Source organism: Zeugodacus cucurbitae, chromosome 2 (assembly GCF_028554725.1).
Source record: "Zeugodacus cucurbitae isolate PBARC_wt_2022May chromosome 2, idZeuCucr1.2, whole genome shotgun sequence".
Classification (NCBI taxonomy): Eukaryota; Metazoa; Arthropoda; class Insecta; order Diptera; family Tephritidae; genus Zeugodacus; species Zeugodacus cucurbitae.
In genome coordinates, this window is record NC_071667.1 from 67,595,987 (window position 1) to 67,619,528 (window position 23,542).

The following is a 23,542-nucleotide window of genomic DNA, read 5'->3' on the forward strand; positions in this document are numbered from 1 at the left end:
AATCGAAAGAATCGCCTAGCACAAAAATTATAGAATTCACAAATCCGCAAAGTAAATGCAATATTCTATAAACACCAGCATAAATAGATTTAGAAGAAGTTTAATTGCTTACCACATGTGGAAAACATATATGTATATCCTTAAGGGAGGGGTCTGGGTTTCAGCGCAAAAAAAAACACTTTTTTTGTGATTTTTTATCTCAAATACCGATTAAGCAATTTTATTCAAACCTTCTATACATTATTGAGCATACTTTTGACTATGTTCTGTAAATTTTTCATGCTAAAATATTAAACCATTCGCCCGTGACAGAGCTTTCCCTAGGACGTCTTGAAACAAAAACAATTTGCAGTGTTCACTGTAACTCGGCCGGAAATTATCCGAAAATGAAAAACCATAAAAATTTAGTTAAATTTAAACAAATCTTCCCCCCAACGTTCTCTGATTATTTTTTTTTTTTATTGAAAAATTTTTGGCGGCCATCTAAAGTGTGAACCGTTATTTTCGATTAAAATTTAAAAAATTACTAAACGTAGGGGGAAGGTATTTTATGTGAAGAAAATGTGTACCAAGTTTGAAATGAATCGGTCGAGTAGTTTTCAAATGGCAGTGAACACGGACTTCAAAAAAGTAGTTTTGAGAAAAACGCGTTTAAAGCCGTAGCTGTTAGAGTTAGAGCGTTAAAGGCCCCGAAACTAATTAAACAGTAACTTCATGAATATTGCTTAGATCGGATTAAAGGACATATTCTTGAAATGTTAAACAATAAGATAAAACAAAAAAAAAATCGATTTCCCTTAAGCATCACACATATCGGCGAAAGGTAGCAGTTGTATCGAAGTTTCCGAACGATCTGGATTTTGTATGATCTAGATTGGATTATAATTTGTTACTAATAAAAATTGTTTATGCCCAATCAAGGTCACCTCTCAGCAGATAAAGGCAAATAAAAGACAAATATATTCTCCTAAAATATTATATATTAATCGCTCTGAGACGTCTTGAAACTTTTAACTAAATGGGTGGAGAAGTTCGACTTAACAGATGGAGATGTAGTTGAACATTATACAACATTTAAGTGAAATTATTTTAAATTTTTTTTAGTTTCAATATATTTAGAATTTGTTTAACTAAAAGTTCTTTTAAAAGCAAAAATCCTTTACTATCTTTAGTGACGGCACCAATTTTGAAGCAAACAGGTTTTAGAAAATGTGTGTTAATATTGATTTCCAATCAAAAAAAGTGTTAATGTGGATTTGGAAAGTAAATATTTTACCAAAATCTGCTCAAATCATAATATTTATAAATATCTGTTGACTATCTAAGGTGCTAGTTAAAAATTAAAACCTTTGAGGAACCGTCGTTGTCGAAGAGAATTGATATATATTTGAGAACATAAGAATGTGAAATATATATCGCTCATTTACATGAATAGTGTCATATCTCAAAAACCACGATTTTTATGTTGAGTATGTATAAAAATTGCATTCCGCTCTGTAGAAAAATAAATCGTGAGATAAGAATGTGCCGTTATTAAACTTGTTATGTTGCATTACTTTTTAATCACAACAACGACAGAATTAGGCATGGATTTTTCAGAAAGGACGACATATTTTGTGTTAGAACGATATTTGTGAAAACGAAATTACATTTTTCAGGTTTCTTTTTTTAGCAATAACGACACATTTAACTTATGACAGCGAAATTGATTTATATTTTTCACAAATAACGACACAATTCAAAAGGGTCACGGTTATGCCTACGGCAAAGTTTCAGTACACACTTTTTAGTCCCCTTATACTCATCATTTTATTAAATATAATACCACTAGTTTTTTCAATACACTTATGGCTTTTTTCCATATTTGCTAAATAAGAGACAATTGAAAACTTTAAACCGCTCTCCTGAAAAATCGAGTTGTGACACTATTTATGTAACGATATGTGCTTTTTACTAAAAAAAAACCGAAATTATATATTTTCAATAAATTAATCACATATTATTTGAGTTTAAATTAAGCATCAGCCATAGTTCAGAGCTGGGACCACTTTTTGGCATAAAGTTTAAAGATACTCAACCGAACATCTACCTTGGTGTGTCAAGCCAAATAAAATGAGTGAATCTAGAACTCTAAGAGCTTATTTCACTTCAACTAACTGAGTTGTAGCTGTTACATAGGAATTCTCGATTAGCAAGCAGAAAAGTAGTGAAACGAATTTCTCTTATAAATATAATAATATCAAATTTGTTGCAGATCTCATGAATGTCACAGCATCATATCTTGGTATGGCAAATGATAATGGAACGCAATCGAAATTCTTTATCTATACAACACAGTGTCGTATACCGTATGTGGATCCTTTCTCGGAAGATGTTTTAAAAATTTTTAATCCAAAAAAGTACAAATATACAAATTGTACAAATGATGAAGCTTTCATTACAAGCAGTTATCAGCTAAATGCAAGACAATATATTCTACACATGGATATGGAGGCAATAGAGCGGGCTGTTAAACCCCTAAATGTCAGCGCTACAGATGTCCGCTGTTGTTATCGGCAAATTGTGAGAGCTGGGAGTGGCCAAATGGCTGATTTCAAGTATAAGTGAGTGATTTTCAATTCATGTTCGAAACGAAAGCTAGCAGAACTAGTAATGAAATAATTGTAATGAATTTGCAGCCTCTTAAATTGCGTCATATTCCATCAGAACTTTATGGTGCCTCAACACATCGATTATATAATTACAGAGTGTTACATCGGGAAGAATACAAACACAACAATACAAAAGGATGCATTCTCTTTCATACAGTTGCCGAGAGCAAATGAATTGAAAAATATTACCGAGTCTTTAAGTAAGAACAAATCAGCGGCACTGGATGTGAGGAAACCTAGCATTTTGTTGTTAGGTATTGACTCTTTGTCGCGCATAAATTTGCGACGCACTATGCCAGAGACACTTAAGTACCTGCAAATGAATCAATGGTTCGAGTTGCAGGGTTATAATAAGGTAAAATTACGCTTAAAATCGCTTACTTGACGGGCGCCTGGAAATCAAAGTATATTATTTTCTTTTTCATATTTGCGATTTAGATTGGTGATAATACATACCCAAATTTAATGCCGCTACTCACGTCATACAATGAAACAGTGGCTGATAAGAAATGCTTGCCCAAAACTGTAGGTGGACTCAATAAGCCAATTTGTAATTTTATTTGGAACGATTTTAAGCAAATCGGTTATAAAACCGCATATGCTGAGGATACAACTAAGATGAGTACTTTCAATTATCTCAAAAAAGGATTCGAACAGCCACCGACCGATTATTATCTACGCCCCATGGCTATGGCCATTGAAAAGGAGCTGAAAGTGACCAATGAGGCAGGGCTGCCTTACTGTGTTGGTCGCAAGCATTATGCAGAATACATCTATGATTATGCATTACAATTTGTGAATGCCCACCCCGAAGAACCGGTATTCGGTTTATTCTGGACAAATTCCTTTAGTCATAACGCCTTTGATACCGAGGCAAAAATGGATGCGAGAATGTTAGAATATATTAAGAAATTAAAAAGAGATGGCATACTGGAGCGTTCGATTGTGATATTCTTTGCAGACCATGGCATGCGTTGGGGCGCATTGCTGAATTTAAAATCCGGTTTCTTAGAAGAGCGCCTACCGATGATGTTTATATCAATACCGTCGTGGTATCAGAATGAACATCCGGATTTTATGAAAAACTTACAAATAAATCAAAAACGTTTAACGACACCCTATGATATTTATGCGACCATGAAGCATATACTTGAAGTGATGCAACCCGTAAAGCAATTTCCCATCCCCAATGATACTTTACAGGGTATAAGTATATTTCATGAAATACCTGAGAATCGCACGTGCAAAGATGCGGACATCCCCGAGCATTGGTGTACCTGTGTACCATATGAAGTTGTACCAACAAGCAATGCTGTCGCAAAGAATGTAACTGGACTGGTATTAAATGAAATCAATCAATATTTGATTAATAAGAACATTAGTGATAAATGTGCCAAATTGAATTTAACAAAAATCGACAGAGCTGAAATGAAAATGTTCAAAGTACCGAATGAGTTCACATATCGTATAAGCTTCGAAGCGAACCCGGAGAAAGCGAAATTTCGAGCAACAGTAGTTTTAAATATAACAACAAATACAATCGAAACCAATGTGGAAGAGATATCACGTCTGGATTCTTATGCAAAAACTGCCAAGTGCATTGATTTGAAGAAAGAGCAAAAATATTGTCTGTGTAAGAATACCACAACCACAAAGGCATAGCGGATAAGATATTACATAGAAGACTGTATGCCACCAAGTTAGAAGTTTCTTACTCATATTTTATAAGTTATTCAATAATATATTTCTAAAAAATGTTAGGATTTGAATAAGTGTTGATTTTATTAATTATGTAAATACGAAAAATATAAATATGAAATTACAAAAAATGAGTTGTTCAATAAGGGGTTAGGGGTAGTCAGGATTTTCAAAAAATCATTTTTTTTTTGCATTTTCGTTAAGTGTAATATCTTAAAAATATTCTCTGAAAATATGAAGATTTTCCGATAATTACTTTTCGAGTTATTCAACAAATAACAAAGAGCGCTCGGGCAATCCAACACGCTAGTGTGAAACCATAAATGCGTTATTCTCAAAACTATGTTTTTTGAACTGGTGCCAACTGTAACTCGTAAACCGCTTAGTAGATTTGAATGAAATTTAAACAGCTTCTGGAATACATAATAAACTCAGGCCTGATCGAAGGATTTCGATTCTTTAAGACCAATTTAATTGCTTTTTCCCGAAAATCTAGAAAAAAATTTCCTGAGGCCGGCATTTATTTAATTTTTGAGAAAAAATGCTTCGATCAGGCCCAGGATTATCTAATTTTTTTATCCGTTTGATTTTTGATGAATCTCCAAGTTCTTATGATTGTCACCGCAAGGACCTTTTTTTGAAACTGGGTCAACACATACAGCTATAACTTTGGAAATTATTTTTTGTTTTCAAATTTTAACTTTAGACTTTGACTTTAAGTCAAAATATTGTATAATAATGCCATATTATTACTTTTGTAAAATTCCATGATTTAATAGCAAAAAAAAAAATACTGAATATTCTCATTTTTTCGTGTCTCTGACTACCCCTAACACCTTAATGTTAACGGTACATTACCGTACATATAATAATAAATACACGGAAAATATATTCGCTTTCTAACAAATTTTGGTAGGATAAATATACGTTCATTATAATGGTCTTAGATCTTTTCCGGGGTTTTGAGTTTTATTCAAATTTGAATCTCGAAAACATTAAAAATATCGCAAATTCCACAATCAGCCGATAGAGGTATCCAAGTGCTTATTCTTGTGTCTCTATATCTCTATGATCATATGATCAAACAAACTGATGTAGTTGCTACTTAATTAAAAACCTCGCAAAAAACGAAAATTCACGTTATTTTTTTAACATATCTCGTATAAGTAGTTATGATACGTTGAAAAAATATTTCCTTAGTAATATCAATACTTTTTGAAACGTTCAAAACTTTTAGCTTCACTGAGTCGAAGGCAGTTTTTCTATCCCAAACTTCCGTATATTTGTATTCAATTGATCCTTAAGAAATGTTGAGAGACTTTCCAATCACTCCGGCTGGTGGCTGGACAATTTGCTTTCTGCGTTATTAAGATCCTCACTGAGTGTCATATGCCACACAAGTATTTGTGCTCTCGAAAAAGAACAGATATTAGATAATCCAATTTTTTATAATTCCGTTGATCAGAAATACAGATACAGCTCTTATATCTCAGTAATGGTATGGCATGTATATCTATTATATATCATAACTTGTAGTACCGTTATCCGTGCTAATTGCACAAATTTCAGATGTGTCTATATTAACCCGAAATAATCTACAATTGACAACGCAAAATGTAAGCCCATATTTTCATAAATAACTCGAAAGCTCATAACAAAACTAAAAACTACACTGGTCTTTGTCATTTACCAGAGAATATATATAATGAATCGTAAAACGAACTTCATTTTCATTGCACAGGCGGTCAAAAGACTTAAGTGTACTTTATTTCAGCAAAATCTGAAACGAAAAAAGTGCACCGGGTTAAAGCTGCAAATGGTCACATATTTACTGTTTGCAAGTGTCTGTGCTTGTTTTTATGTGTTTTAACATTTTAAAATTTCATTATATAGACAAATCATCAATAGTAAACAGTTACGAATACAGGCCGGCTTCAATTAACAGCAACTGTCAAACCCGCTGAGAATTATTTGTTAAAATTTTCCATTCAATTACATGTATTAGTAATCAAATTAACGCTACTTCTGTCCAATTACTCAGTTTTTATGCGAGCATTACATTTTTAATGAAACTACGTTAGATAACAATTATGGAGGTTTTACTGTAACAACTTTACTTTAACAAATATGAATTTAAACATAACATGTGAGAGCTGAGCAGGTATTAATTTGCACAAATTCATCTTTTAAATTCAGTTCTAGTAACGGGTTCGCGGCATAATTACTGATTAGTGAAATAACTTAGTGGTGCACCGCATTTGGAAAAATGTCGTGTAAAGAATACTTAATATGTGGACATAAACATAGAATGCTGAAAGATATTGCCAATCGAAACCCATACGATATTTTAACAGGATTAAGGAAAAATATAAATGTAACAAAAATTTTGGTTTTCGGCATATTAGTCACAACTTTGCAATTATTTTATAACCAAATAACGAATAATGTGAATAGAAGCTTTTTAAAAAGCAATAACATAATAATATCAAATAAAAGTGCTAATTCAAGTAAGTTATTGGTGTAACAAATACTGTGTTTAAAATATAAAAAAATTTATGTATTTCTTACGAAACGTTTCCACATACAACAATAATCGTTTTCAAAAAAAAAAAAATTGATAAATGCTGCTTAAAAATCGAAAGAATAGCCTAGCACAAAAATTATAGAATTCACAAATCCGCAAAGTAAATGCAATATTCTATAAACACCTGCATAAAGAGATTTAGAAGAAGTTTAATTGCTTTCGACATTTGGAAAACATAACTATCGTTAAACATCACACATATCGGTGAATGGTAGCAGTTGTATCGGAGTTACCGAACGATCTGGACTTTGTCTGAATTCCATTGGACTATAATTACTTACTAATAAAAATTGTTTATGCTCAATTAAGATCTCCTCTCAGCAGATAAAGGCAAATAAAAGAAAAATACATTCCTCTAAAAATATTAATCGCTCTGAGACGTCTTGAAACTTTTAGCTAAATGGGTAGAGAAGTTCGACTTAACATCTAGCGGAGATGTACAACATTTATGTGAAATTCTTTTAAATTTTTTTTTAATTTTAATATATTATAAAAAACAATAACTAAAAGTTCTTTTAAATGCATGCAATTTTTAAATGCAAAAATACTTTACTATCATCAGTGACGACGGCAATTTTGAAGCAAATAGGTTTTAGAAAACATGTGTTTGATTTCCAATCAAAAAAAAGTGTTAATGTGGATTTGAAAAGTAAATATTTTGCCAAAATCTGCTCAAACCATAATATTTATAAATATCTGTTGACTATCTAAGGTGCTAGTGAAACATAAAAAACCCTTGAGGAACCGTCGTTGTCGAAGAGTGGCTAATTTTATTGGAGCAAGAAGATATTCAGTAAACATGTAAAATTTGAGCACTTAGAAATGTGAAATATACAGAGGTAGTCAAAATTACTCACACATCGAATGTTTTTTTACAAGTTTCACAGAAAAGGCTTTTGCTTGTTGTTGTCGCAGGGTAACAAAATGCTATGTCGTTATAAACCTTGATCTACTCCTGAGCGAATGAAGTCATTTTGGCTAGAAGAGCTGGAAATATGGCGGAAAATAAGCAAATGAACTGCAGACTCGGAGTAGTCAAAAGATTTTACACACAACTTTAACTCTATTATCCTGTTCTCATTTAATGATCTTTTTTTTAATTTAATGTTTAGTCTAAGTTACTATTTCGCCTTTGGCATCAATAATAGTCTGCTGTATGGTCCGAATTGATTCAACACAATTGTGCGCTAAGTTAACTGTTAATTTAGACCAAATGTCGGTAATTTTGGCGTTTTCGGTTATTATATCAATTGTCCTCTAATATTTAACGAATGTCCAAATATTTTCAATAAAGTTTAGGTCGGGGCTCCGCGGAAGTCAACTTGATTTGCTTCACTTAAAAGTTTTGTTGTTAACGATCCTTTATGAAATGGAGCATTGTCCTGTTGTAAAATGTTATCAATAGTTGGAAAAGGTTGACTAACCACTACAATGTGAATTCTGATATATCCGGATGATTTAGGGTCCCTCAATTAGTACCAAATCTTCAGAACTTAAGTAAGCAAAACTTCCCCAAAAAATCATAATGTCACCACCGACTCTATTTAGCATCTAAACTGCATTATTCTTCTTCTCGCGTGGTAAATGGATAAAGCGTTTACTAAAGAAGCCCTGGTACTAAAATTTAGTCTTATCTGCCCACAACAGGCTTTAGGATGCAATTTGTGGCAAAGGAGAGGCATACCGATTTTTCGGAATCGGATCGGTTTCGGAAATATTGACCACTTTATGCACAACGTAGTCATTTATGTTAACTTTTTTTAATGTCCTAAGCAGTGGAGCATCATTAACTGTTCATGCGATATGCTGATTCGAAGCTCCTGCAAATTAACAGGTCTTATTGTGGGATTTTGTATGACAGTTCCTACTAATTTTCTGCATTCTCTTTGAGTTATCACAGGTTTCCGCTCAGTTCTCTTTAAGGTATCCTTGCAATTGTTCGTTTCCTTCTTTTTAATAACATTATAAACAGTATTCCATCAAATTCTGTAAATTTTAACTAACTCCGAAGCCGAAACCCCAGTCTTAAACTTAGTATCAGTTTCCGATCTAGTTATAATCGATAATTCCTTTGTTTTCTGCATTTTATTTACCATTTTTTATATTTTAAGGCTGAGTTAGTTTGTTATGAATCCAATAGAATCCAATTACTACTCTTGCTTAAACCAAATCCCAGGATAAACGCTAAATCGTGGTGTGTAAATACTTTTGACTACTGAGAGTCTTCAGTTCATTTGCTTATATCTCCGCCATATTTCTAGCTATTCTTGCCAAACTGACTTCATTCGCTCAGGAATAGATCAAGGTTTATAACGACATAGCATTTTGTTACCCTGCGACAACAACAAGCAAAAACTTTTTCTGTGAAACTTGTAAAAAAACGTCCGATGTGTAAATAATTTTGACTACCTCTGTATATCTGATATTTACTGAAAGAAATTTCGAACTATATAATTCTTATAAATTAATCTCTTAATATTTGAGTTTGATCAAATTAACCATCAGCCATAGTTTAGAGATTGTATCACTTATAGACATACAGTTTAAAGATATTCAACCGAACATCAACCACGACTTGTCAAGCCAAATGAAATGAGTGAATCGAACATTCAAAATGGTTTTAAATCAGATTTACTGGCAGAATCGAGTTGATCTAGAACTCTTAGAGCATATTTCACTTCAACTATTATACAAACTGATTAACTGAGTTCTCGCTATTATCAAGCAGAGAGTTAGCGAAACGAATTTCTCTTATAAATATAACAATTTCCAAAATTTTCTAAAAACCATTAAATTATCAATTTTTTACAGATCTCTTGAATGTCACAGCATCATATCTTAATATGGCAAATGATAATGGAACGCAATCGAAATTCTTTATCTATACAACACAGTGTCGTATACCGTATGTGGATCCTTTCTCGGAAGATGTTCTAAAAATTTTTAATCCAAAAAAGTACAAGTACACCAATTGTACAAAGGATGAAGCTTTCATTACAAGCAATTACCAGCTAAATGCAAGACAATACATTCTACACATGGATATGGAGGCAATAGAGAGAGCGGTGAAGCCGTTAAATGCCAGCGCAACGGATGTCCTTTGTTGTTATCGGGAAATTGTGAGAGCTGGGAGTGGCCAAATGGCTGATTTCACATATGAGTGAGTGATTTTCAATTTATGTTCGAAACGAAAGCTAGCAGAATTAGTAATGAAATAATTGTAATGAATTTGCAGCCTCTTAAATTGCGTCATATTCCATCAGAACTTTATGGTGCCTCAACACATCGATTACATAATTACAGAGTGTTACCTCAGGAAGAATACAAAAACAGCAATACAAAAGGATGCATTCTCTTTCATACAGTTGCCGAGAGCAAATGAATTGAAAAATATTACCGACTCTTTAAGTAAGAACAACTCAGCGGCACTGGATGTGAGGAAACCTAGCATTTTGTTGTTAGCTATTGACTCTTTGTCGCGCATAAATTTGCGACGCACTATGCCAGAGACACTTAAGTACCTGCAAATGAATCAATGGTTCGAATTGCAGGGTTATAATAAGGTAAAATTACGCTTAAAATCGCTTACTTGACGGGCGCCTGGAAATCAAAGTATATTATTTTCTTTTTCATATTTGCGATTTAGATTGGTGATAATACATACCCAAATTTAATGCCGCTTCTCACGTCATACAATCAAACAATAGCTGATAAGAAATGTTTGCCCAAAACTGTAGGTGGACTCAATAAGCCAATTTGTAATTTTATTTGGAACGATTTTAAGCAAATCGGTTATAAAACCGCATATGCTGAGGATACAACTGAGATGAGTACTTTCAATTATCTCAAAAAAGGATTCGAACAGCCACCGACCGATTATTATCTACGTCCCATGGCAATGGCCATTGAGAAAGAGCTGAAAGTGATCAATGAGGCGCGACTGCCTTACTGTGTTGGTCGCAAGCATTATGCAGAATACATCTATGATTATGCATTACAATTTGCGAATGCCTACCCCGAAGAACCGCTGTTCGGTTTATTCTGGACAAATTCCTTTAGTCATAACGCCTTTGATACCGATGCAAAAATGGATGCAAGAATGTTAGAATATTTTAAGAAATTAAAAAGTGATGGCATACTGGAGCGTTCGATTGTGATATTCTTTGCAGACCATGGTATACGTTTCGGTTCATTACTTATGTTAAAATCAGGATTTTTAGAGGAAAGACTACCGATGATGTTTATATCAATACCGTCGTGGTATCAGAACGAACATCCGGATTTTATGAAAAACTTACAAATAAATCAAAAACGTTTAACCACACCCTATGATATTTACGCGACCATGAAGCATATACTTGAGGTGACACAGCCCGTAAAGCAATTTCCCATCCCCAATTATACTTTTCAGGGTATTAGTATATTTCGTGAAATACCTGAGAATCGCACCTGTAATGATGCTGGCATACCCGAGCATTGGTGTACCTGTATACCATATGAAGTTGTATCCACAAGCGATGCTGTCGCAAAGAACGTAACTGCACTGGTATTAAATGAAATCAATCAATATTTGGTCAATAAGAAAATTAGTGATAAATGTGCCAAATTGAATTTAACAAAAATCGACAGAGCTGAAATGAAAATGTTCAAAGTGCCGAATGAGTCCACATATCGCCTAGAATTCGAGGTGAATCCGGAGAAAGCGAGATTTCGTGCAACAGCAGTTTTAAATATAACAACAAATACAATCGAAACCAATGTTGAAGAGATATCTCGTCTAAATTCATACGATAACACCTCCAAGTGCATCGATTTGAAAGAGGAGCGGAAGTATTGCATTTGTCGCAGTTAGTAAATTAAATATTAGTGTAGGATCTGTTATTTATATTATATAGAAAATGTAAAAACTATAAATAATTTAGTGTTACGTAGAAAGTTACTTATATTATATTTGCACTAAAAAATATTTAGGTATTTTAGATATTAGAGGCAAAAAGAGTTGTTTTTTATATTTATTGTATATTAATAGTAAAGTAAAGCTTTTTACAGTGAATAAAATATTAATTTATATATAATAAAAAGTACTCATTTTTCATTGGCAGCTTTTAAAATATTGAAACCTTTCCATATGTTGGACAACATCAAATGTCATAACGAAAAGTGGGTTCATAGGTTTACAAAAATGATGTTTTGGAAATATTCTCGCCGAGATCAAAAAGAAAGTTCCGCTGAGGCATAAAATTATACTCTAGTTTCACCTAAATAACTAAATTATAAATATTAGGTCTACAACCTTTATTTTTCGTTTTCCAATAGATAGCTCTAGAGTTAAGCACTAGTCGATTAAATCGATTTTTTTTATATCGATCTTGGACAATTGTATTAACATTAACCCAACAAAATATTCTCGACGTTTGCGGGAATGTCTTTAGGGTCAAGCAGTGGTCGATTAAATCGATTAAATCGTTTTATATCGATCTTGAACATTTTTGTCAACATTAACCCAACAAAATATTTGTTGAAATCTGTTTGCATCCCAAACTTATACTCAACTGAAAATGTCACTTTGTGAGCGAAATTCTCGACATTTGCGGGAAATTTTGCTTTTCTTTTTTAATTCCAAGAAAAGTGCGGCTCATCGACATTTGTAACCGTTTTTATAAAAAAAAACGGCAGAAGCAAAGTTGTAGACTATTAAGAGTCAAAATGTGTCATTAACAGAATAATACTTTTTTATAGGAATGTATAGGAAATTTATATATTGTATATATCTTTCAGCGTCTCTACTGCGCTCAGTGTGGTCATTACGTACGAAATGCCTACTTTATTTGTATTCAATATACATACTGATAATCTTTACAAAAATTTGCCAACAATAAAATTAGAAAAATCTTATTTGAAAATTCAAGCATGCGGCGTGATCAAAACTAATCTGTAATAGGTGTTCTCGTACGTCAGCACTACAAGAATTAAGCGGATACAAATGAACAGCATACGAGTACATACATATGCAGACAAGCATTATCTATAACTTGGGCGAACAAAGCCAGCACCGCTAAATCCGCTTAAGATTAGGGATTTCGCAATTGTTGCCATTTTCACAGGCATCATTTATAAGAGCGTGTGTATTGTAATCTTGTAAGCACACAAACAATAAACAGTAAAATAAATAGTTATTTATTTTACATATACAAGGCATATTGAATGGGAAAGTGAAACAAAAGTATCGCATTACCAGCTAATTTTGTGGAGGAAGTAATGCATGTGCATGTGCTAACTTCCGTATTGCGGCATGAAGATACATTTCCATTGTCATGTAAATATTCTTGCATAAGTTTGTGCGTGTGTTTTGTAATTGAATATTATTTTGCAGTGTATCAGTATATATGTACACATGCACTTCATGCTCATAATCTGAAATTATTATAATTTTTTTTGAAATATGCATATGAAATATGTAAAATAAATATGTCTTATAATTCTAATTATTAATAGGCAAGTAGAATAGAATGTGATTTATTATAATTTTCCAATGCAAACAAATTCTCAAAAATTCTCACAATTTCTAAAAAACAATCGATTCTGTATAAACATAGTTTTAATATTTTTTTCCAACATTTTAACGCATAATTCTTGAAATCGTAACTCTTTCGGGAGAACCTTTTCAAAGTACATTTAGAAAACTCAATACGATCTTTGACTTACATGCAAGTGGATAAGATAGGGGTCAAATGAGCGCAAGTCACACCCGTACCTCAGACATATATTTATCGTACTTTACACGGTAGAACACTAGCTCACGTCATTCACCACATAATCGAAAGCACAACACTGGCATACCACATTCACCACATCATAGTTATTTGTACACTGCTTCGTGGGGTAGCTATCAATAATATTTATAAGCTGCATTCGTTTCTTTAAACGTTAGAGAGTAGCGAATCGAACAGCTGTCTTCATGTGAAATAAAACTTGGTAGCATTTAAAAAGGTGGTTATAAACTCTAAAGATTTATACACTGATCGGTTTCAACTTGCTAAATTTGTGGTTGCTTTTACTTATTTCAATGTTTTTGCAAGAGAACACTTGGTCGCAATTAGCGAGCAGAGAAATGGCGAATCAATGGCGGCTATTGATGTCTTCTATATATATTTATATATTTGGCGAAGGAACCGCTTTAAGCAATTATAGCCGAATCCACCAGAGCGCGCTACTCGTTCCTCCTTTTTGCTTTTTGCCGCCAACTGGAAACACCAATTTAAGCCAGGTCACTTTGCACTTGGTCTTTCCACCGGAGTGGAGGTCGTCCTCTTCCGCGGCTTCCTCCAGCGGGTAGACAGTAGATATTTTTTCCAGCCTTTTACCAGCCGGTCATTTTTAGTGTTCTATATATACATATGTATCTACATTTGTATGTATGTATGTATGTAATTCATATATAAGTACTCATATTAGCATATAGACAACAAATTAGCATGCGCATGCGCCACCATTTATGCCATTGTCACAGATTCTGAACAGTTAAAGCAGTAGCTCATTTGCGACAAATACACGTAAGTAGATTAGACTCTAAAGACACTTACAAAGATATGTAGGCACGATTGTTAGGCGTATTTGAGTGAGAGACATTTATTTGAAAACAAAGATATTGTGCTCAGATATGTCGAAAGCGTGTGTATTTTACCCTAATCTTACCTTAATAGCCAAGTAAATGCGTACAATCGGCTTACGATTTATTTGAATGTAAGTTTGTTTACACTACTAATCTAGTCTTGTTTTATAAACAATAAGCAATATTTACAACTATTATGTATTGTAAGAGTTTTAAATAACAAGCACTTAGCCACCATTATTGGTATTTTAGAAAAAATCGCGAAGGTATTACTCTATATAGAAATGTAGACTTTAAAGGTCTCTTACTTGCTCAAACCTTTAGGTCAAGAGGAGTGTATTCATATGGTTGCATATTTGAAAAGTTTTCAAAATCATTAACACTAGTTTATCCATTCAGTAAGAGCTTATTAAGAAACAAAGTAACAAAAGCGGCTCTAAATACCTATTAATGTTGTACTAGTAAATGTATGGGTATATATTCTAATAGAATGAAACTGTTGATCCAAACAGTGATGGACTTGTTATAAATAGTCCGCAAAATTTTCCTTTAAAATAAGTACATATGCATACATATGTATATATTGGTCTACAACTTTGCTTCCGCCGTTTTCCAATAGATGTCTCTAGGGTCAAGCACTGGTCGATTAAATCGTTTTATATCGATCTTGGACATTTGTGTCAAGATTAACCCAACAAAATATTTGTAGAGATCTGTTTGCATCCCAAACTTATTCTCAACAGAAACTGTCACTTTTTGAGCCGAATTCTCGACATTTGCGGGAAATTTTGCTTTTCTTTTTTAATTCCAAGAAAAATGCGTGCGGTGTGACTGTCCTAAGTGAAAGCAAAGTTGTAGACCAATGTATATACATATATGATATAAGACGCTGAAAGAGAATACGTGGTAAATATGTGTTCTTCCAGTCACTCTCACTCTCTCTTTTTAACCCTTCATATAAATGCACATAAATTAAAGTAAAACAGGTTGTGAATTGAAAAGTTGTATATATGTATAGTTGGTTAAGAGACGATTTTCATTAAATTTTCAAATAGCGTTCTAAAACATATGGAATATAAAAAAAACCTTGACGTTTCCAACAACAGCTGATTTGACAGCTGAGTGCGGTGAAATGCTAACTAAACATTTCAACTGGAGCGACACACTGACCGCAAGCAGTTAGTTAAGGGTTAAAGGAAAAATATATATTATTGTTGTGTGATGCCCACACATTTGAGATTAGACATTTTTACAATATATGTATATTTCGAACATTTATATTCTACATACATATGTATATACTGATCACATATAAAAAATATATACATAAATATATATAAATGTGTCGATTTACATACATATATTTCATAATTCTTTTTTTGTAATTTTAATTACTGCAAGAGTTGGCCAAATCTTTAGGAATTTTACAAACGTTTTCACATTCCTTATCGATACCAGTAGCCACGAGTTCGCTTTATCTCTGCCTCGATGATACCCATGATTTTGAGCTGTGAATCATTTTTCCGACTATAATACGTTATATCTCTGTCCATTTCATCTGGGGCGTCAACCAAATGTATTAGCCAACCATATGTTTGATTCTCCGTAATCGGGACTAGCTGTCGAGTTTGTAAAGTACTTGCACGTTCTTTGCTAATCCATTTCATATACCGAATCACATTTGGCGAGTTTAAGACTTTCGGATCACAATCGAATGACTCGTGTCGTGCGTAGAATTTTTCCGTTAATGCTTTCTTTCGATAAATTGGACGAATATAATTGTCTTTGCTATTTACATCGTTGGTTTTACAACAGGGCATCGTTAGAACAATAAAAAATTGTAAAAAAAATATAAAAATATAAATATAGAATTGTAAAACAAAGGTTCAAAGAAATTTGTGTTTCCTTACTTTGTGATTTGACGTTTCAAACATTTAAAGAAATATCAATTGTTTTGATTGCGAATGTTTATGTCCGAACCCAGTACAAATACATATGTAGGTAGAATACGAATTTTCTCAAGTTTAAGTTTCTTCAATAAGTGATATTGTTATCCTTGTGGTGGTTGAAAGTATTTTCCAAAAGACTTTGTAGATTGCTGCCGAGTCGACAATTCTCGGATCAGTTTCGATTACATAGACCCGACTGTCGTGGGAATAATAAAAGTCTGTTCACTTTCACAATACGGCTTTTTGGAAGCACTATACTTTGGTTACGAACCTTTAATGAAGGCTTGGCGAGATATCCTTCCTCAGGTCTAATCAAGACTTTTATAAACTTTATTATCCCCTAAAGTAGATCGATGATGACAAGGCGGGCCAAGTCGAAAGGCTTGGGTTTCCTCTATTCTCATCGGCTTTTACCGGTGTAACGTTTAAAACTGTATGATCTGCTTTAGTCAGAAAGTCGAGTGTTGATGCGTTATGATCGGAACTACTACTGATCTTTCAAGCAGAACTCTGCCTATATTTTTTACAGAGTTTCTTTTTGTTATGTTTCGTTCGATTGTTGGGATTTTCTCATTGCGTTTCGAAAGAAGTGTCAGTTTCTTTACATCATTGAAAAATAAAGAGGACAAATATTTAGCTGATTGACATCTTGCATACGAATTTTACAATTTTTGCACAAATATGTCTTTTAATAAATTTTTGCGTTTGGCCAACGGCCCCGATATGCCGGCTTTTGGTTTGAGAACATATCAGGTTTGTTAAATTTGCAATAAATCTTAGGTAAGATAAAAACGATTGAAAATCAGTTTTCAATTTTCTTTTTACATTGATTTCACTTGTCTATATACACAATGTTTTATCTGATTTTCTTATAGATTCGTAGTGATGACATGAGCGTGATATTAAATGATGCCCTCGAACTAGGCTATCGCCTATTTGAAACTTCGCCGTCCTATAATAATCAGGAGGATGTTGGAGATGTCTTGGCCGCTTGGATAAATGGGAAAAAAATTAAACGAGAACAATTGTACATAGTGACCACTTTGCCTATTTGCAGTATGTTTGGTCTATAAGTAAAAATCAATATTAGTAAGCTCATTGTTTTGCAGATAACAGACCACTCGAGGTTGCGGATACGCTGAAAGAGTCTTTAATGAAACTAAAACTTAAATATGTTGATCTGTATTTGGTGGAAGCTCCATTTGCAATTAAAATGGAGAATCAAGATGTTTTCAAACGAGACAGCATTGGCAATGCCATAATGGATGCTAGAACAGATCATGTGTCCATTTGGGAGGTTAGTATTTAGGACTAAATAATCATATCAACGAAAATAAGTGATACAATTTTGAAATGTTTTAGATCATGGAAGAAATGATGAGTATCGGTTTGACCAAATCAATCGGATTAGGGAATTTTAATATCCCTCAAATACAACATATTATAGACACCAGAAAGATGATACCACACGTTTTGCAAGTACATACATTGGAATCGCCCGAAAATTCTATATGTACATAACTTAATGGGTCTACTTACAGATTGAATATCACGTGTATTTGCAACAGCCGGAACTTGTAAAATTCTGCAGATCGGCCAACATCGCCTTATTAACCTATGCAGCATTAGGCGCTCTGAATGTTGCCGCCGGCCTGCAAAGATCCTCTTTTAACGATAAGTACGAATTGGTTTCTATTGTGGATATACCGGAAATACGCGATATCGCTGCAGCGCACAAAAAAACACCGGCCCAGGTAGTATTTCGTTGGATAATTGACAAGAAAATGGCATTGACCGTTGACACTTCAAAAGCTGATAGAATACGTTCGAGCATTGATATTTTCGACTTTTCACTTACCAAAGAGGAAATTGAAAAGCTCAATGCATTAGATAAGAATAAGCGTTATGTGGACTTCTCCCAATATAAAGGGTAAACTTATGGAGATTACTTAGTTTTGTTGCGAACCTTAAACGAGTTGCAAAAGAACCTTAAACAAGTTGAAATAAAAAGAAATGAAATAACTGCACTCTTTTGCAACTCGTTTATTTATTGTGAACATTTTTAACATACTACTTTTTCACAGTGTCGAAAAGCATCCAGATTACCCATTTCAAACATTGTTGGTATCAAGTAATCGAGCTTCCCTACAATAACTATTCTTATAGAGTATAATTTCATATGTTTACATCTAATTTTATATGTACCATATCTATTTGAACGAAATTTTGTTTTTAATATTTTAACTAAATCAAATAAAAATCTTCATGGGAAACAGTTTTTAACGGAATAATAAATTATTTAAATATTTCAGAAATAAATTGTCTTATACATTTATTATAATGGTAGACATGTTTTTTCGGCAAAGAACCAGAGTCTGAGGGCATCGTGGATGGTTCACTCTGGTCACAGTCTCAAATCTTGTTTTATACCGCCGCGAAAATCCGACTTCAGCTTCTTCATGTTCCTGTCGGAGTCCTTAGCGCTTGCCGGGGTCCTATATGATCCCAGCAGAGCTTCCTCTGCTGAAGCTGGTGATTCCGGCTCGCACTTTAGCCTATCTATATTTCAACGGTATACCTCGACCACGCATGCAGGGTTCAATCCTTTATTATATAAAATTTTTTTAATTCAAGATCAATGGTTTTCTCACAATTTTTACAACGAGGAGGAAACTTGAAAACTTTAAATATGAAAACATATGTATATATTTTAGAATTTATATAAATATGAGTACGCCTATTTTTTTCCATTACTGAACACAGCTAACTGATGTAATTTCATTGTTGCGACATTCTATGAGACTTTTGTAAACAAAAAAAAAAAACAAATTTTGAAATATTATTGCTTCCAGAAATTACAAAAAATAATCACACAAAATTATTAAAAAATAGTAATTGAAAATTCACAGCCATACATTTGGCATTGCTATAATTCGAAAAATTTGCCAATATATTTATACAACAGAATGGCTGTACCGTTTTCTTTAACATTAAACGATGGCAATAAAATGCCTTCAATTGGCATTAATACGTGGAATGTTGGTTCTAATTTAAATATATACATACATACATATACATATATATACATATTATAATTTAAGTTTGCTTTCAGCTTGATATCGAAGACTTGGATTTCGTTATAAAGGAGGCATTATTTGTCGGGTTTCGCCATATAGATACGTCGGTTTTCAATTTAAATGAAAAACTGTTGGGGAAAGTGCTGAAAAATCTCATTGCTGAAGAAAAAATTAAGCGAACAGATTTATTTATAACCACCAAGCTTCCGCCAACAGGTATATATTGGTTGGTAAATATATAATTTTTTGCTCTTTATTCAATGCTTTGTTACACTGACCGGATTTAGTTCAAATATGCGGCGTTTCGTTCGATAATCTCTTTCCATTTAGACGACAATTTCATAATACCCCCCTCGTAGAAGCCCCCTTCTTATTTGCGAAGAACTCGGAGTTCACAAGGCTCTTTTCAGTTCAACTTTACACCAACAAGGGCGTTCGCCATGCACAGGAACAGGTGATAATCCCTTGGCGCTATGTCCGGGCTATATGGTGGATGTGATAAAACCTCCTAACCGAGCTCCCGTAGCTTCTGACGAGTCATCAACGAAGTGTGTGGTCTGGCGTTGTCCTGGTGGAACACTTCACCCTTCTTGTTGATCAATTCTGGACGCTTCTGGTCGATCACCTGCTTCAAGCGGCCCAGTTGTTTGCAGTAGATGGTAGAATTAAGCGACTGGCCATATGGGAGCAGCTCATAGTGATTGATTCCCTTCCAATCCCACGAAACACACGGCAAAGCCTTCCTCACCGTCAATCCGGGCTTGACCACAGTTTGGTACGATTCACCGGCCTTCGACCACGACCGTTTTCGCTTGATATTGTCGTATGTGATCCATTTTTCGTCGCCAGTCACCATCCGGTTCAAAAATTGGTCGCGTTCGTTCCGCTTCAGCAGCATATCGCAGGCGTTGATTCGGTCCAGAAGGTTTTTCTGCGTCAAATCATGCGACAACCCAAGCTTTTTTGTGTATCTAGCCTTCGGCAGATGGTTTACAATGATTTGGTGACTAACTCCCATCTCCTGGGCGATGTCACAAGAGGTCCATCGGTGATCGGTATTCGTCGTCACAGGACTTCCGTCGGCTGGCTTATCCATGGTGTCGTTTTCACCCGCACTGCATCGTCGAAACCATTCCTTCGCAGTTCGAAGTGATAGAGTACCATCCTAGCGGATCTGCCTTTAACGAAGGCAAACTTTAAAATAGCGCGAATTTCGGAACTCCAACCTTACACGTCTATAACTCTGGAACGCAATATCCAAACTAATCATGCATCGTTTTGTAGGCTATGTTAAGACCTTTCAAAGATGTAAAGTATTGCCGGATACGAGCTCTGTAGCGCTTTATACATAGCCGCGAAATTAAAATGACAAAAAGGCGGAAGGGAGATATTTGCCAACCTTTTTAACATTATATTATTATATGACAAATATAAATCAAAACCCATTTCATATTTTACCTGTTAAATTTTTCATAAAATTGTATGCTTTACCTTTTTTACATTCACCATAATCACCTGCCCGCTAAGCCAATAAGCCCGAACTTGTGGAGACTGCATTACTACAATCGCTGAATAATTTACAGTTGGAATATGTTGATCTCTATCTGATACAGTTACCCGTTGCATTAGTGTACGACGAAAGTTTTGAAGTGATAAAACGGCAAAAAAATGGTTTAGTTTGTTTTGAAAATACGGACCATGTACTCGTTTGGCAGGTAATGTACGTGTATGGATCATTTGCTTTATAATGATACGATGTGTAAAATCCACTGAAAACAAGACTCGCTTTATCGCTTACGAAAAAAGTTCTGTCAATAAAATATGTTGTACACTTTGCAGAAAATGGAGGACCTAGTCATAAGAGGACTTGCAAAGTCAATCGGTTTGGCGAATTTCAATATGAAACAGATTACAAATATAATTTGCAATTCCAACATTCCACCAGCTGTTCTACAGGTGTGAATACATGTAATTTTATTTGCTTTACGGTTATACCACCATTTTACAGATCGAGTATCACATATACTTACAACAACCCGAATTAGTGCAATTTTGTCAGACACATCGTATTACAATAACATCATTTGCATCACTCGGCACGCATGATATGATGTCCTCCAATTACTTTTTGACCAAACACACACACACGCCGAGCTTGCTGGAAGTTGCTGAAGTACGAGATATCGCCAGGAAGTATAAAAAGACCGAAACACAAGTGCTTATACGTTGGATTCTAGCTAAAAATTGTTCGGCTTTATTGCGAATGAGCAACTCCAGACGTATGCATGAAATTATGGGCATATATGATTTTATCCTGGGAGAGGAAGATGTCCAAATATTGGATGCATTAGATAGGAACATGCGTTGTGTAAATTTTGGATTTTTGAGTGGGTGAGTCTTCAATTTGAAAAAAAAAAAAAATAAGCGCCGTTCTTATACGAGATACTTTGAATTATATGCTTATATATACTAGTGGCGGATCCACGGGGGTTTTTGGTGTTAAAACACCCCCTAAACTCAGAGAAAAATATATGTTTGTTGATATGGGTTTGGAATAAGGTTATTGATCAAAAAAATCACATCAAATTATAAGCAATTATAATAAGTTACAAGATTTTTGTTGTTAATCATATAATTCGAACTTTCTCTACATTTGTACAAGCAGTATCGCTGAAGCTCAGTGATTAATTGAGGATTACACGGGATCTCACATTTCATGTTATATTTTCCTTGGTTTTTTAATGAATTCTTCTAGTATTTCATCAACTGACAGATCAATATCCCTATGAATATTCATTGATGCCAGACCATTAAGCCTATTTTGACCTGTCGTATTTCGTAAATAGGTTTTAATTCCCTTTAAACTTGAAAAACTTCTTTCCAGTTATGCTATTGAAACAGGCAATAACGCCAATATGCGTAAAATCTTGAAAACATTCCCAAAAGACGTTTTGTTCACTGCTTCTAAAGCTTCGAGAGCGAAAATGCTTGCCTGAAGTTCGCTGTTTCCACATTTTCACTTCCGCAAGAAAGTTTTGTACTGAACAGTTGATCACCCTTTCATAAAAAGAAAATATTTCTCGAGCTTTTTTAGAGTCAAATTCGTACTTTGGGAAAAATACACAAAAAAAAACAACAACAAAACGTGTCCTATCATAACTGAATTTTCGCGAGGGAACTGCTATATTAAAAATACGTGGAGTGATAACTCTTTGCGTAAAACCTCCTCCAAAAAATTTTTCTGGATCCGCCACTGATATATACTATAACTTATATATTATTGTTTTTAATTGTTCTCTATAATATTTGCTTTGCTTCTTTTCAGTATTGAAAGTCATCCTCAGTATCCTTTCTAAGCTTTAGCTTCGAAGCTTAATGGTATAGCTTTAACAATTATGATTTGGTTTGTCAACAACAATAAAATGAAATAAATGTATTAAATAACTTGCGTATTGAATTCACATAATGACCTCGCTGTAAAATTTGAACTCAGTGAAATCGGGGGAATGAAATTCTTCTTAATATTTCTTTATTTGTTTGGACCATGAATTAAAAAAAAATCGGATATAAGTCTCTTTTGACAGAATATATTTATGTCTGGTTCTTGGAACTTTTGGAATTAATAAATATCAAGTCAAAATCATTTGATACGCTTATGCCATAAGTGACAGTTGTACCACGCTGCAACCAAAATACTTTCTTTGTTTTTTTGTCTAGCTGGACTAGATACCTTATGGTAACAGTAGATTATTTGCTTTGTAAATACTTTTAAACTTGAAATATTTTTTTATAGAACTTATGGTACGACAAAGCAAATATTTGAGTACGAAAACGTAAGAGACTAAGCTCATACCGTTCTAAGCACATATGGTACACTGAAGTCGGTTTTTGGACAGAAGTAACATATGTCTATTTAGAGAATATATATTTCAAACTAGTTTATTTTAGTAATAAAAAAATAACTTGTGCGT

At 33.8% G+C, this 23,542-nt stretch overlaps 4 protein-coding genes across 4 annotated transcripts; all 4 read left to right on the forward strand.

The window, feature by feature from the left end:
• Positions 1 to 2,064: 2,064 nt before the first annotated feature.
• On the forward strand, positions 2,065 to 4,446 carry LOC128919886 (uncharacterized). The gene is made up of 4 exons (XM_054225479.1): positions 2,065 to 2,203; positions 2,255 to 2,603; positions 2,679 to 3,006; positions 3,090 to 4,446. The coding sequence occupies exons 2-4, from the start codon at positions 2,260 to 2,262 to the stop codon at positions 4,311 to 4,313; spliced, it is 1,896 nt and encodes a 631-aa protein (XP_054081454.1). The 5' UTR covers positions 2,065 to 2,203; positions 2,255 to 2,259; the 3' UTR covers positions 4,314 to 4,446.
• A 2,080-nt stretch (positions 4,447 to 6,526) lies between these two features.
• On the forward strand, positions 6,527 to 12,699 carry LOC128919885 (uncharacterized). The gene is made up of 4 exons (XM_054225478.1): positions 6,527 to 6,856; positions 9,745 to 10,093; positions 10,169 to 10,496; positions 10,580 to 12,699. Exons 1-4 carry the CDS (start codon positions 6,616 to 6,618, stop codon positions 11,783 to 11,785), a joined length of 2,124 nt encoding a protein of 707 aa, XP_054081453.1. The 5' UTR covers positions 6,527 to 6,615; the 3' UTR covers positions 11,786 to 12,699.
• Positions 12,700 to 17,043: 4,344 nt separating this feature from the next.
• On the forward strand, positions 17,044 to 18,772 carry LOC105216351 (prostaglandin F synthase 2). The gene is made up of 6 exons (XM_011190798.3): positions 17,044 to 17,247; positions 17,370 to 17,550; positions 17,604 to 17,791; positions 17,857 to 17,973; positions 18,036 to 18,424; positions 18,579 to 18,772. Exons 1-6 carry the CDS (start codon positions 17,176 to 17,178, stop codon positions 18,646 to 18,648), a joined length of 1,017 nt encoding a protein of 338 aa, XP_011189100.2. The 5' UTR covers positions 17,044 to 17,175; the 3' UTR covers positions 18,649 to 18,772.
• Positions 18,773 to 19,298: 526 nt separating this feature from the next.
• LOC105216350 (aldo-keto reductase family 1 member A1) lies at positions 19,299 to 23,015 on the forward strand. The gene is made up of 6 exons (XM_011190797.3): positions 19,299 to 19,532; positions 19,607 to 19,787; positions 21,099 to 21,286; positions 21,411 to 21,527; positions 21,580 to 21,962; positions 22,897 to 23,015. The coding sequence occupies exons 1-6, from the start codon at positions 19,461 to 19,463 to the stop codon at positions 22,925 to 22,927; spliced, it is 972 nt and encodes a 323-aa protein (XP_011189099.2). The 5' UTR covers positions 19,299 to 19,460; the 3' UTR covers positions 22,928 to 23,015.
• The last annotated feature ends 527 nt before the right edge of the window (positions 23,016 to 23,542 follow it).

What these genes read in the sequence shown, in the direction of transcription:
- LOC105216350 (XM_011190797.3), top strand. Translation starts at nt 19,461, where the DNA reads ATGGCTGTACCGTTTTCTTTAACATTAAACGATGGCAATAAAATGCCT. An exon ending in TTGGCATTAATACGTGGAAT is followed by an intron (nt 19,533 to 19,606) that starts GTTGGTTCTAAT and finishes GTTTGCTTTCAG; the next exon opens with CTTGATATCGAAGACTTGGA. An exon ending in ACCATGTACTCGTTTGGCAG is followed by an intron (nt 21,287 to 21,410) that starts GTAATGTACGTG and finishes TACACTTTGCAG; the next exon opens with AAAATGGAGGACCTAGTCAT.
- LOC128919886 (XM_054225479.1), top strand. Translation starts at nt 2,260, where the DNA reads ATGAATGTCACAGCATCATATCTTGGTATGGCAAATGATAATGGAACG. An exon ending in ATGGCTGATTTCAAGTATAA is followed by an intron (nt 2,604 to 2,678) that starts GTGAGTGATTTT and finishes ATGAATTTGCAG; the next exon opens with CCTCTTAAATTGCGTCATAT. An exon ending in AGTTGCAGGGTTATAATAAG is followed by an intron (nt 3,007 to 3,089) that starts GTAAAATTACGC and finishes TTTGCGATTTAG; the next exon opens with ATTGGTGATAATACATACCC.
- LOC128919885 (XM_054225478.1), top strand. Translation starts at nt 6,616, where the DNA reads ATGTCGTGTAAAGAATACTTAATATGTGGACATAAACATAGAATGCTG. An exon ending in AAATAAAAGTGCTAATTCAA is followed by an intron (nt 6,857 to 9,744) that starts GTAAGTTATTGG and finishes AATTTTTTACAG; the next exon opens with ATCTCTTGAATGTCACAGCA. An exon ending in AATTGCAGGGTTATAATAAG is followed by an intron (nt 10,497 to 10,579) that starts GTAAAATTACGC and finishes TTTGCGATTTAG; the next exon opens with ATTGGTGATAATACATACCC.
- LOC105216351 (XM_011190798.3), top strand. Translation starts at nt 17,176, where the DNA reads ATGTCTTTTAATAAATTTTTGCGTTTGGCCAACGGCCCCGATATGCCG. An exon ending in TTGGTTTGAGAACATATCAG is followed by an intron (nt 17,248 to 17,369) that starts GTTTGTTAAATT and finishes ATTTTCTTATAG; the next exon opens with ATTCGTAGTGATGACATGAG. An exon ending in GACCACTTTGCCTATTTGCA is followed by an intron (nt 17,551 to 17,603) that starts GTATGTTTGGTC and finishes ATTGTTTTGCAG; the next exon opens with ATAACAGACCACTCGAGGTT.